We start from the raw sequence: 12353 nt of genomic DNA on the forward strand, positions 1-12353 counted from the left end.
TTACACTGAACGGCTTTAACAAGATACCGCACAAAAAGCCTATAACACTTTCACACTTTCTTGCATTTGCTTATTCTGTCAGGAATAATTTCCCAAACAGGAAAAAAAAAATCCATGCTGTACATGTAGTATATTTATTTTCATAAACAAATGTATACTAATTCAGACTCTAAGACCAGAACCAATTTTTAAAAAATCACATAATTCTAATTCTTCTCCTTTGAACTCTTGAATCTTCCCACTTACCATAAAGAACACTCGGCAGCTTCCTTCAGAAAAAGCTGGGAAAAAGAGCATGTTGCAATAGTCGCAGGGTGTGTATGTGTGTGTGTGGCACAGATAAAAGTTGTTGTATTTCTATTACTTATTTCCATTATGACAGAACTCACAAAGTGCTAGGCTCTCTCCAAACCAACGGCGAGAAACAGTTCCTGCCAAAACAACATGAAAGAAATGTTGTAAAGGTTGCATTGTATTGCTTAAAAGTTAGGAAATATCAGAAGCCGGGTTGCCAGTACAACCTTAATTCAACTCTTCTGTGCACATTCATTATGATCTAGTCTTTAATTACATGATCACATACTCTTTTTCTTTATTTTCTCTCCCTAGGGCCTCTGCTTCATTTTAAGTATCAGATGGGATGAATAAGGCAGTTGTTAAATGTTTACATTTATCTTCTTCAGCACCCTGCCATTAAGGTATCAGTGAGTATCTCGCACTCTTGACCAGGCAAACTGCCTCCTCTGTGTCTGGAGCTGCAGAGGCAGAAGAAGACAGCTGGGACCTGGCCAGAGACAGTAAGAACAACTTCATATATCCCAAAATGTACAGGTGCCAAAGAAGTTCAGAGCAAAACAGTGGATCAGTGAAACACGCTGGCATACTGGCAGGAAGCTACGGCACAAACCAGCAACAGGCTGAAGTATGGCCAATTTCTCTGATGTTCTTCACTGAAGTCCTATCGAGCAAAGTTGACTTTGATCCCGTCAGCTGTATGCCAAAGTCTTCATCACTGCTAAGAGCCTGCGTACTTTAAAGATGAGGACCTGCGGGAGCATTTCACAAGCAGAAAGTGTCCCCAGCTCCTTTACTATCCCACCATAGCACTGGGCTGGAGGCAGAGTTGCCTAGACTGAGAAAACAAGACGGTTCTCTGCATTAGCAGCTCCTGTTACGTTGTCCCTTCCCACAGCTAGGGATGAAGTCTTGCTGGCAGGCATCTTGCTGAGCCTCGAAGTTACCCATGAACTGCTTGCTGGCTGCACAGTAAGAACACCAAGGCAGTTCATTCATCACTAGTAGACTGAATCTTTATGCGCAGCCATTTACCCTGCCCATAAACAAGACCCTCTTTATACGTGCTTTAACTGTTTGGAAGCAATAGGGACTATCAAAACTTCCTGACTGCTAAAGCTCTCTGAATTTATTGACTCTGCAGGAGATTTGAGGGAAACCCCTTGATGGTCTAGCAAGCTTTAAGTAAAATAAAAAATAAAAATTTTCCGGAAGTGCATGCTGCCACATTATGTTCTTAAAAGTACAATTCAAGGGGGGTGATTCAAACCTGAATCACCTTGCTGTCCACAACAGTTGTTGTAGCAAGCTCAGGAGAGCCTTTTTAAACTTCACACTTTGGGGTGCTACTACATAAGACCACTTATCTACTGGGGAGTTCCTATAACTCCTGCTGAGCATTTGATTCTGGCTGGAACAAAGTAGGAGAGATGAGAAACTGGCCCAGAAAAAGCTCAGGCCCAAGCAAAGGTGGTAAACATTATACTCTTTTTTGTTGAAGTATTTCCAGTAGTTATTTTGGTGTAATTGCGATGCTCTGAGAATAATGTTGATTTTGCACAAGAGAAGTGACATTCTCCAGTAGGATGATGGACCCTGTCGTGAAGGGGTGACAGAAGCATCTGCTGCTTTGAGGTTTGAAAGAGAAGAGCAAATTCCAACCTATGAACAGAGCAGAAATGGCAGCTCTGGATGTACCTCACGTAGGCTGTGGAAGCACTGAGAAGAAAGGATGGCGGGCACCTATGGAGCAGCGAGAGGAGGGGCCAGGTTGGCAGCTCCTCCCTTCTGACAGGACAGAGGGACAGCTCATGATCACTAATGGAAAAGTCAGAGGTTAGTGGGGGGAAAATAGATGAGACTGTGCTCTAAAACCACCACCAACATTTTTAGTGTGCAGTGAAGCTGTGAGTTTAAGCTCTCAGGATTATCTTTTGAAGGTGTTTTGCAGATCTCCCTTGCGTATAGAGTCAGAGTCCCTTGAGGCTGAGAGTCTAAGATAGAAAAGATCCTGAGAGCAAAGACCAAAAGCACTATTCAGGTACAACTCTAACATCAGACAAGCAAAAATGGTGTACTTTCATCTTTTATTCAAATTATTTCACACGTGTATTTTTATAGATTTCACCACTGAATTATTTTTACTGAAAAAGAAATCTTAGAATTTAATTGTGCGTTCTTATTGTGCCTTTAATGGCCTGATTTCTGATCTTTGACTGGAAGAAGTGTACATGTAAATATCAGGCTGCATTTCCTTTGCAGCTTTGCATAGGGGCAGGGCATATACCCTAGGGGAAGAATGAGTTTTCTATCACAGAAGCTACACACTATGTTTCTAACAAAAAAAAGAAAAGGGGGAAAAAGAAGAAAAAAAAGGACTTTGCTGCTTCTTTCATCTCCCCTTTGGTTTTGCAGAAAGGGAGACAGAGACATTGAGAGGCTTGTGGCTTTACCCTCTCCTTGGCCATCAGTCCTCCTGTCCACCCAGGGTTTTTGCCCTGGGGTAATTGCACAGTCCAAAGAAAGATCATGCCATTGAGTAGTGCGCATGAGGTGCACGGAGGTCCAAGAAGGGTATTTCTGAGGTGTTATAAGGCACTGCAACAGGTTTCCCAGAGAAGTTGTGGATGCCCCACCCCTGGAAGCGTTCAAGGCCAGGCTGGATGGGGCTTTGAGCAGCCTGGTCTAGTGGGAGGTGTCCCTGCCCAGGGCAGGGGGGTTGGAACGTGATGATCTTTCCAACCCAACCCATTCCATGATACTATGAACGAGGGCTGAGGTTTGGCCAGTGGCCTGCGAGAAGACACCTCCCCTGCCGACCAGCAAGCCCTTCCCTTGGCTTGCACCCACGGGAGGACCCCGCGTGGAGACCCCGCTGTGAACGTGGCCTTCGGGCCAAGGGACACAAACGTGAGGACAAAGCCACGCTGGGGACCCGCGGAGCGCTGGCCACAGGGGTGGGCCCAGCGGGGCTCCCACAGAAGGCAGGAGGGGGAAAGCCACGTCACCTCCGGCGGCTACGGGCATAAACAAACGCTGCTCCCCGAGCACCCCTGCGGCGGCTGGCGCCACCTGGACAGACGCGTTCCAGCGGGCCCCCGCGCACAGACACGCCGGGGGCCGAGCCCACGCGGGGCACGGCGCAACGAAACAACAGGGAGAGAACTCCGGCCGTCAGCGCCATCTCGCTTCCTCCTCCTCCTCTTCCTCCTCCCGGCCCGGGCGGGCGGCCCCCCTTCCTCCGCCCCCGCGCTGACGTGGCCCTACTCTCCCCAGATACAGCGCACGGCCGCCACTCCGCTCCGCTCCCCGACCGCAGCGCGCCGCCGGCGGCCTCGCCCGGTTCCGCACTCCGCGCGGGCAGCCGGGCCTCCGCACCCCCCCGCAGCCCACGCCGCTGCGCGGAAGGCGAGCGCCCGCTCCCCCTCCAGGCGGGACCTGCGCGGGGACGCGCCACACGGACACGGACACGGGCGCGCTCGCGCTGCCGCTCCCCTTCGCGCGCGCAGCCCGCCAGCCCCTTGCACCGAACTCCGCGCGCCTCCGCGCGCCCCGGCTCTATTTGTTTACAGTCGATTACGTCACCCACTCAACCACCACCACCCCCCGCCGCGCGCCGGCCCCACCCCCGCCACTCCCGTCACAATGGTGCGATCGCTCGATTGGCGGCGGCGCGCCCTCCCCCACCCCCCCCCGGCGCCCTGACGCCACTTCCTCCCCCGGCGGCTATAAGAGGCAGCGTCCGGCCAGCAGCTCCCTTCGCCCCTCGCAGCAGGAGATGCGGGGTGCGCTGCCGCGGCCGCCGCTGCTGCCGCCGCCCCCACCCTGCCGCAGGAAGAGGAGGCGGAGGCTGCCGCCCCCGGGATGTGAGCTGGGCTCCGCCGCTCGCTCCTCTCCCAGTTAGAGCCGCCCCGTCCCGTCTCCGCTCCGTTCAGCCCCGCCGCCCCGTCCCATCCCGCTCCAGCGCCGGCCGCCCCGGAGAGCTGGCTGCCGCCCGCCGCCGCCTCCATGCATCCCGCCCTGTACACCCGGGCCAGCATGATACGCGAGATCGCCGCGGCCGTGGGCTTCATCTCCAAGTTCCTTCGGACCAAGGGGCTGATGAACGAGCGGCAGCTGCAGACCTTCAGCCAGAGCCTGCAGGAGCTGCTGGCAGGTGAGGGCGGCGCGGGCGCGGCGGGAGCCGCTCTCCCCCCGACCCCCAGCTCCGGGCGCGGAGCTGCGCTGACCCCGCCGCCGCCGTGGGGGCCGCCTGCCCGGACCCGGCGGGGCCGCCCGACGGCGGCAGCGCTGGAGGCGGGGGGGGGGGGGGGGGGGGGGCGGGGAGGAGTGAGGCGGAGAGCAACCCTTCCGAGGGGCTGTAGCCGGTGCGGGGTGGCGAGCGGGGCTGCGGGGACCCCCCCACCCGTGCGGAGCCGGTCCCGGCGGGTGGGGGCGGCAGGAGCGGGCTGTAAACAAAAGGGTCTCGGGTTTCGCGCAGGCAGCTCCCCCCCTCCCACCCTCGGCTCCGCAGACAAAAGCTTTTGGAGCAGCCCGGACTTGGGCTCCGCTCCAAGGGCCCGGTTTCCAGAAGGAAAAACGCTCCGAAGTTGCTTTTTTTTTTTCTTTTTTTTTTGTCCGGTAAAATTCAGCGGTAGACGATGTGTGTCTCTTCCCCTTTCTTCTGGAAACGTCTCATAGCCGGCCGGCAGCCCCGGTTAGGGTCAAAATACCGAGGGGTTTCTTCGCTACCCCATGGGTTTTGTAATCCCGAGCCCATGTCCCACCCCGTGTGCTTTGGTGGTGGCCACAAGTAGCCTCAGACCGGTAGGGTTTTGGGTGGGATAAAAACTCCTAAGGTAAGTGAAGTCATTGGTGTCTCGCCCTGGAAAACAGGCTGGGAAGCGCAGTGGTGAAATACAGCTTGAGTCAGTCGGTAAATGCTGCCCAGCGCCTTCCCTAGTTATTTTTGGGTGTTCTTAGAATGTGAGGAATCAAGCAATGGGTGTGATCTCAAGAGGATGCTGGGAAGGAGCTTTTTTCCTTCTCGGTTCATGGAATTTTGAAGCCCTTGAGTTTTTCTGCTGTGTATGTAATCACTTCTGTATTTTTATATTTGTTTCTATGAATGCCAGGAAGTTGCATTTCACTCCTTTCAGATGGCAGACATTGTATACGGTAGCACAAAACAGTAACTTTATACATGAGTACTTCCCAAGGGCTGCTGCACTTATGTAAATTATCAGCAAAAATAAAGGCTGTAATGATTTTTCAGGGCACTTGATGCTAAAATAATAAGCTTTTCAACATCTTGAGGTGTGAAATTTGCAAGAGAACAATGATCACTGTTAAATCTTTTTGAATACAGAATTAAGGAGGATAATCTTTTTTTTTATTTTATAGAACATTATAAACACCACTGGTTCCCAGAAAAGCCATGCAAGGGATCAGGTTACCGATGTATCCGGATCAACCATAAAATGGATCCTCTGATTGGACAGGCAGCACAGCGGATTGGATTGAGCAGTCAGGAACTGTTCCAGCTTCTTCCAAGCGAACTCACTCTATGGGTTGACCCGTATGAAGTGTCCTATCGTATTGGAGAGGATGGCTCAATCTGTGTGCTGTATGAAGCTGCACCAGCAGGAGGTAGCCAAAATAACACCAACATGCAAATGGTAGACAGCAGAATAAGCTGTAAGGAGGAACTTCTCTTGGGCAGAACTAGCCCTTCCAAAAGCTACAATATGATGACTGTATCAGGTTAAGATATAGTCTGTGGATGGATCACCTTAAAAATGGATGGATAAATTTGGTTTTTACTTTGGGTGGGCACCTCTGGGGATGGATTATGGAATTTAAACCATGTCACAGCTGTGAAGATCTGGCACACGTTAGAGTGGTATACTTTAAAGTGACAGTGCCATAGTTTGGACAGTACCTTTCAGTGATTTAATAGCCTGTGAGTCAAAACGATTGCAACTTGCTAGGGAGTGAAGAAGATCTAGGAAGGCTCAGTTTCTCCAAGACATCTTACTTAATTTCTACACCAATTTTCAACCCCAATCTGTATTTATAAAGTGATTCTCTGCAGTAGGTCTTGCAGAGTAAATTTGCACTATTACATTTATTAATTGTTAGCATTTTTGGCAGCTCAGTAACAAGACTTATTGTTATGAACACCATAGTACTGGAAATTTTATTTTTCAGACTTTTACCTAGCACTTACAAATATGTATAAATGTACATAAGATAAACTAGTAAGTATGACCTGGGGAAATGGTCAGATCTTTTACATTGGCCTCAAAAGTAGCAAGTGATCAGAATCTGCCATGGCAACAGGCTTTAAAAAGACCATATAAAGACACTGTCTGAACTGTGGTGTTAGCACCAGCCAGCTATCTGTACATTTGCTAGCTTGTAGTTTTCTAAGACTGAGTAAACTTCTTATTTTTAGAAAGTGGAGGTCTGGTTTGTAATTTCCTTGTTCTTAATTGGGTAAAAGTCTTTTCCACAAACCACCATCTATTTTGTGAACTTTGTTAGTCATCTTTTATTTGGTAAATTATGAACTGGTGTAAATTTGTACAGTTCATGTATATTGATTGTGGCAAAGTTGTACAGATTTCTATATTTTGGATGAGAAATTTTTCTTCTCTCTATAATAAATTGTTTCCTATCTTGGCATTTTAATTAATCTCTTGTCGTGATTACATAGGACCAGTTAAACTATTTTTGTCTCACAGTAGAAGTGAAATAGGTACTATAAAAGCTTGAGAACATCAATGGCACCCTGATGCTAGGGAACGTTTGGTGCAGACATGGATTAATGAAGACCTCGTATATAAATGCTTGGGAAGTTTAGGGAAACACAATGATGTACATGTCACTTTAAACGTTTTAAAAATCAGTCAATGTGGAAATAACTCCAGGGCCAATAATTCCAGGATATGAGGAAAAGGTACAGAAATAACATCACCAAAGATGACTTGAATAAATCCAGAGGATTAAAGTTTACTTGGCTTCCTGATGAAGGATATAGCAAACCTAAATGTCCATTTTGACCTACTTGCTCACAAGTTCTCAGTTCTTCCCTGATGGATTCCCTGCTCAATAAGAGTTTCTGGGACAAGTGTCCCTTAGCCTTAAGAGCAGGTTAACCACTCTACAGAAAGGTTGCTCGCCTTTTGCTTTCTTCAGATGCAAGACTTTCACTTTAGAAATCATTAAGATGGGATTCAACAAAAGGTATGTAGATCTTTTTTCCCAAACTTAAAAGGCTGGTTGAGGTGAAGCGAGAAGCCCATACTTAAATGTGTATTCAAAGTTAATGAATGCTGTGGAGATGTGATTCACTTAAGCACCACACTAATGTCATTTGTATACAGCGCAGTGGTTAGTTACACTTGAGAGAAATTCCTTACCACTTTATTTGCACTTGTTAAAGTGCTGGAGTAAAAATCAAGAACTTTCTGTTCCTTATCTCCTGTGTACTTTGTTCTGCGAGTGTTTAATAAAAGGCCTACCCAACTTGGTCACTTTGGTTATGAGAACTGCTGCTGTTGCTCTGAAGGAAAAGAAAACAATCATTACTTGCCAACTAAACTTGCTAGCTGTGGATAGAATGGAGCTTCAGATTCGCCATGCGTTGTGGCAGCTCCTGCTTGGCTACGAGCCTTTACCATGTGGCAATAATAACGTTTTATCTCCAGTTCAAATCTTTATCTTCTGAACTATATTATAACTGATTGTATATAAGCAAAACATAAGACTGACCTGTCTAGCTTTTTTACCACTTTCTTTTCCATTGTTTTTTTTTTTTTTGAAAGTTCAGCTTTACAAATACTATTTTTACCATGATCTGCATATGTATGTCAACATTCAGCACTTTAAAGCATCGCTAGGGCTTCTCCAGTGCTGTGACTTTCTGGCATAGACCGGTGGAAGCATAAGTGCTCCTGAAGCAGTGAACTTTGAAGAGCTCGCTCAGTGTGTCTGGATCTGGCAAGAGCAGATCTATTACCAAAGCTTCAGAATGAGCTTGCTTTAAAGTACAGGCGTTACTCATGCGTAGAGTCAAAGTTCATGTTCACATCTTGGTACCTTAAAAATTCTACTACTTTTAAGATGACGCTTTCCAGTTTGTTAAGTCTGTAAGCAAGAGATTTATTCAGGCAGTAAGGAGTACTCAAAGACATTTCTGTTGCGTTAACACGGCCGCAGACAGCATAAATATATCCAAATAGAAAGGAAGAAAAACATTGAGCTTGGCTTCCTGTAAAGCCGTATTAAACTTTCATGAAGCTCGCTGCTGAGTGAGCCGTGCTTGGTGTGTCGTGGTGCTGCCTGCATTCTTTCCTGCCGCACAGTAAGAACAGCAGCAGAAAGGGTAGCTGTGTAGTTGGTCTTTGACATGAGCTGTGCACGTTAGGAAAGCATCAGCTGTCGGTACTTTCTTTTTGGTAAGTTAAGCATAGCTTTGGGAGGCAGCAAGTATTCCATCTGCGAGGCTGGCATGTGACACTGAATCAAGAATGAGCCTGCTCCCTTAGATGGTTAACATTTCAGTCCTTTTACGGTAGGGTGCTTTCATTCATGGCATAATTTTTAACTGCAGCTGTAACGAGTAATTGGTACAACCTGTGTCCTCGGAGTTGTTGGGATTTCTTCCAGCTGGAATTTAAACATACCCCAACGTGCACACAATGTGCCCTTGTCTGATTTTGAAAGTACTTAGCACACTGTGGCAGCAGGGCATAGGAAGGGCTCCAGAGAGAGATGGAGTATGGCTGTAAGAGGAGGCTGTTGCCAATCCTGTGTTCTGGTGCAGGTAGAACAAACAGTGCGCTAAGCTGAATGCTCGTCGCTTTTGAATTTCATTTAAGGTGCCATTATGAAACCTGCAAGGCTTTTATTTTAACGCAAATAATAAGAGATGAGAGAGCACATTCAAGACCTGCTTGCCCAGTGCACGTTAGTTAAATGAGGTGGACTTCCCTTGTGAAGCACTGAATAATCCTGTTGTTCTGTTGGTGTTCTGAGGGCAGGCTCAGCTGTACGCAGCTTTAATGTTCCACCTCTTCTTACACTGACGTCTGCTAAGACTTGTTGACCATTCAGTGAATGTCTTTACAAAGTGTACAATTGCCTTCTAATTTATGCCAGGTGAGCAAATGCTTCTTTTTCTCACAGCGTGTTCCCCCACTGTGCTATGTGTGGTATCAGATCCTATGCACTCGAGTTTACTTTTGTATTTCGTGCTCGGTAACAATCCTCCTGTAGAGAGTTGTATTAGGTGTATCCTGTAAGAATCTCCGTTGTTCTGTTCTCTTTGCAGTTGTGTGGTGGGTTTTTTGCCTGCTTATTCTGGAGGTGTACGTCTGGCTTAAGCAGGCATTCAGACCATGATCTTTTTCTTCCTGTACATCTAGGGTCATTCTTAGGTCCAAATAGAGATCTGAGGGCTTTCATTCAGTTACTAATAATGCTGATTTTAATTTTTTTTAATCTTTATATATATATATATATTTAATTTTCTGCTGACTGCAAAGATTTTCTGGTAGATCTGTATCACAGGCCTCAGGATTTTCTTATTATTGGTTTGTTCTATCAGTCTACGTGAGAATTTGGAAATAACCTATGTAAGGCACTCTTCTGATGTGAAAATACTGTCACCAGCTTCTACTTTTGTTGTCTTTTGTATTGAACCAGTTCATAGGATAAAAAAGTCTCTCCTGTTCATCACTAAAAGGAGTCTCCTTGGATCAGAAGATCAAGTTGTGCTGTCTCGTGTCATACATAGCTAGTGATGACGATTCTGAAGGATAAATATTGTTAAGCCTGTATGCTCTCGACTGCCTTCCATTTAAATGACTAGAAGAGTAGCTTGAGAGATGATTTAGAAGCAGGGGGAACTGTACTGCAGCAGTTGGACCTTACAAAACAGTTTACTGATGTGCAAACCATAAAGAATCCAGTTAATATTCCTGGAGTGGTTGGTTCATGCTGATGCTTGTAAACATTTCTGTCACCAAATTAAGCAGATGTCACTGAACATGAACACTAAATCTGCATAAGGTGTCCTTCTAATTAACCTTGCTTACTTATGCTGGGAGAATATGATCTCTTGTTATTGTGCAGGTTAGTAATGAATAAAATGAAGAACATTGCTGCTTTTCTTTTTTTTTTGTGTATCTATGTAAAGCTTATTTCTGAATTTCCATAAATCAAGTAGCGCTCTACATTTTCCAAAGTTTCCTCTACTTGATGCCATAATTTTTAGGGAAAATAGTTTATATTGGCAAAAGCTGCCACTTGACTGAAGAACGTTAAAGCTGTTTTTAGTTTGGAGTGAAACATGTATAGACTGGAGATAAATAGCTCTCCTAAAAAGGAATGTATATTTACACATTCTTGGTGTAATAGCCGAGGTTATTTTTACATGTTTCAGATTTACATTCCAGTGTGGCATAAAGTGAACATTGTGAAGCAGGATGTTAATTCAGTGGCTTTCAAGGGTTCGTAGAGCAAGCTGGGCTTAGACAGTAAATGCTGTATTAATCGTTAGCCGTGACAATTTCATCAACACAGGAATCGCAGGGTATAATTAACATCAGTTGCTTTGACACTATGCTCTTAATGTATGGTTTCAACCTTTCTTTCAGTAGCAGTTGGAGAATGCACTGTGACAAATTATTGCTGATACAAAGTAGGTCAACAGTAAAATGGCTGACTTAACCATAAATGAACAGATCTAAATTATTGTAACTTAATGTCCAGTGGAATTTTCTTAGTGGCTACATCTTCGGCGCCCTTGCGTTTCTCAAGCGTGAACCTTGTATACAGCTTTTCCTAACTCCTTATTTCCTAACCATTTGGTATTTTTGTCTAAACAAGGAGAGCGTTTCCTCCCAGCTGCTGGGAAGAAATCCACGCGAGCAGTAAGGCTGCGGGCATGACAGCAGAGATTTGCCCTTGTAGTATTGCGATTCTGCGACTGCAGAGCTGGCAAGGAGAAATGACTCGCAACTAAGGAAAACAAGTAGAAAATGCCGCATCTTCAAGTCTTGAGGTTTTTCTCCGCTGAAAGTCACCCATGACAACACATGAGGAAGGGAAGTAGGACTGTGAGGATACTGGATGAGAAAAATCCCAGGCTGAGGGAGTGTCACGTATGTTTGCAGAGGGAAGTGTTTTTACCTTGTAATTCCTGTGATCAGTGGCTCAGCATCTCGTGGCTTGCAACAACCTTTTAAAGTTTTCTTGAGAGATGTCTCTTTATTTGATGCGTTTACCTCTTGGATGTCAGGAAATGGCCTCTAGCTTTGCAGTTTCTCTGGGGCATGGTAAAATCCAGCGTGATTGTTTTATGTGCTGATTATATAACTGAATAAAATGATAAACAAATGCATCTGTTGGCATTGTGAGGACGCAAGGGAGAAGAACTTCAGTGTTCTTGGAGCAGCCTTGAATATATGCAAGGAGCAGCAGTGTCTGAAATGCCCAACGACAGGGGCAGGGCTGGGGATGCTGCCCAGCTTCCATGGTTGGGTTGCAGGCAGCAACGCCTACCTAAAGGGCTATAACATGGAGATAAGAAACTGTCTGCAAAATATGCCGTTAATTTCAGAGAGTTAGTTAGAAGAGACTTAACTGAAAATTACAATTGCTGAAAAGAAGATTGGTTCTGTTTTGCCTCAAACCAGGACACTTGGGTACAGCTTCTAATTCCAAGACGGCCTTAAAAGATAGATTTCTAGTACCAATAGTATCATCTGCTGACATTGGCTGCAATTAAGAAATTCCAACAGTGTGCCCTTGCTGTTCTGTGTTCTATAAAATTCAATTATTATTGCTTTTTTAACCTAAGAACAAGTAATAATTGGTATCTTCGGAGTTCTGCTGGCCACGGGTTAATTAACGAGTTTCTTGTACTTTAAGAAGAATATTGAAGACAGCATTCCTTCTACGCGTTGAAGTTTAAAGCAAGTTTTATTTATATGTACATATACACAGGGGCACATACGTACATTTCTTGTATAAATATACATACACACACATATTTAATTATTAGCATCTTT

The 12353-nt window shown here is 45.8% G+C and overlaps 1 protein-coding gene across 1 annotated transcript; it reads left to right on the forward strand.

Moving 5' to 3' along the window:
- Nucleotides 1-4025: 4025 nt before the first annotated feature.
- Nucleotides 4026-6966, forward strand: BTG1 (BTG anti-proliferation factor 1). Its single transcript, XM_063322810.1, has 2 exons — nt 4026-4450; nt 5677-6966. The coding sequence occupies exons 1-2, from the start codon at nt 4303-4305 to the stop codon at nt 6039-6041; spliced, it is 513 nt and encodes a 170-aa protein (XP_063178880.1). The 5' UTR covers nt 4026-4302; the 3' UTR covers nt 6042-6966.
- The last annotated feature ends 5387 nt before the right edge of the window (nt 6967-12353 follow it).

Source organism: Chroicocephalus ridibundus, chromosome 1 (assembly GCF_963924245.1).
Source record: "Chroicocephalus ridibundus chromosome 1, bChrRid1.1, whole genome shotgun sequence".
Lineage (NCBI taxonomy): Eukaryota > Metazoa > Chordata > Aves > Charadriiformes > Laridae > Chroicocephalus > Chroicocephalus ridibundus.

What these genes read in the sequence shown, in the direction of transcription:
- BTG1 (XM_063322810.1), top strand. Translation starts at nt 4,303, where the DNA reads ATGCATCCCGCCCTGTACACCCGGGCCAGCATGATACGCGAGATCGCC. An exon ending in CCTGCAGGAGCTGCTGGCAG is followed by an intron (nt 4,451 to 5,676) that starts GTGAGGGCGGCG and finishes TTTATTTTATAG; the next exon opens with AACATTATAAACACCACTGG.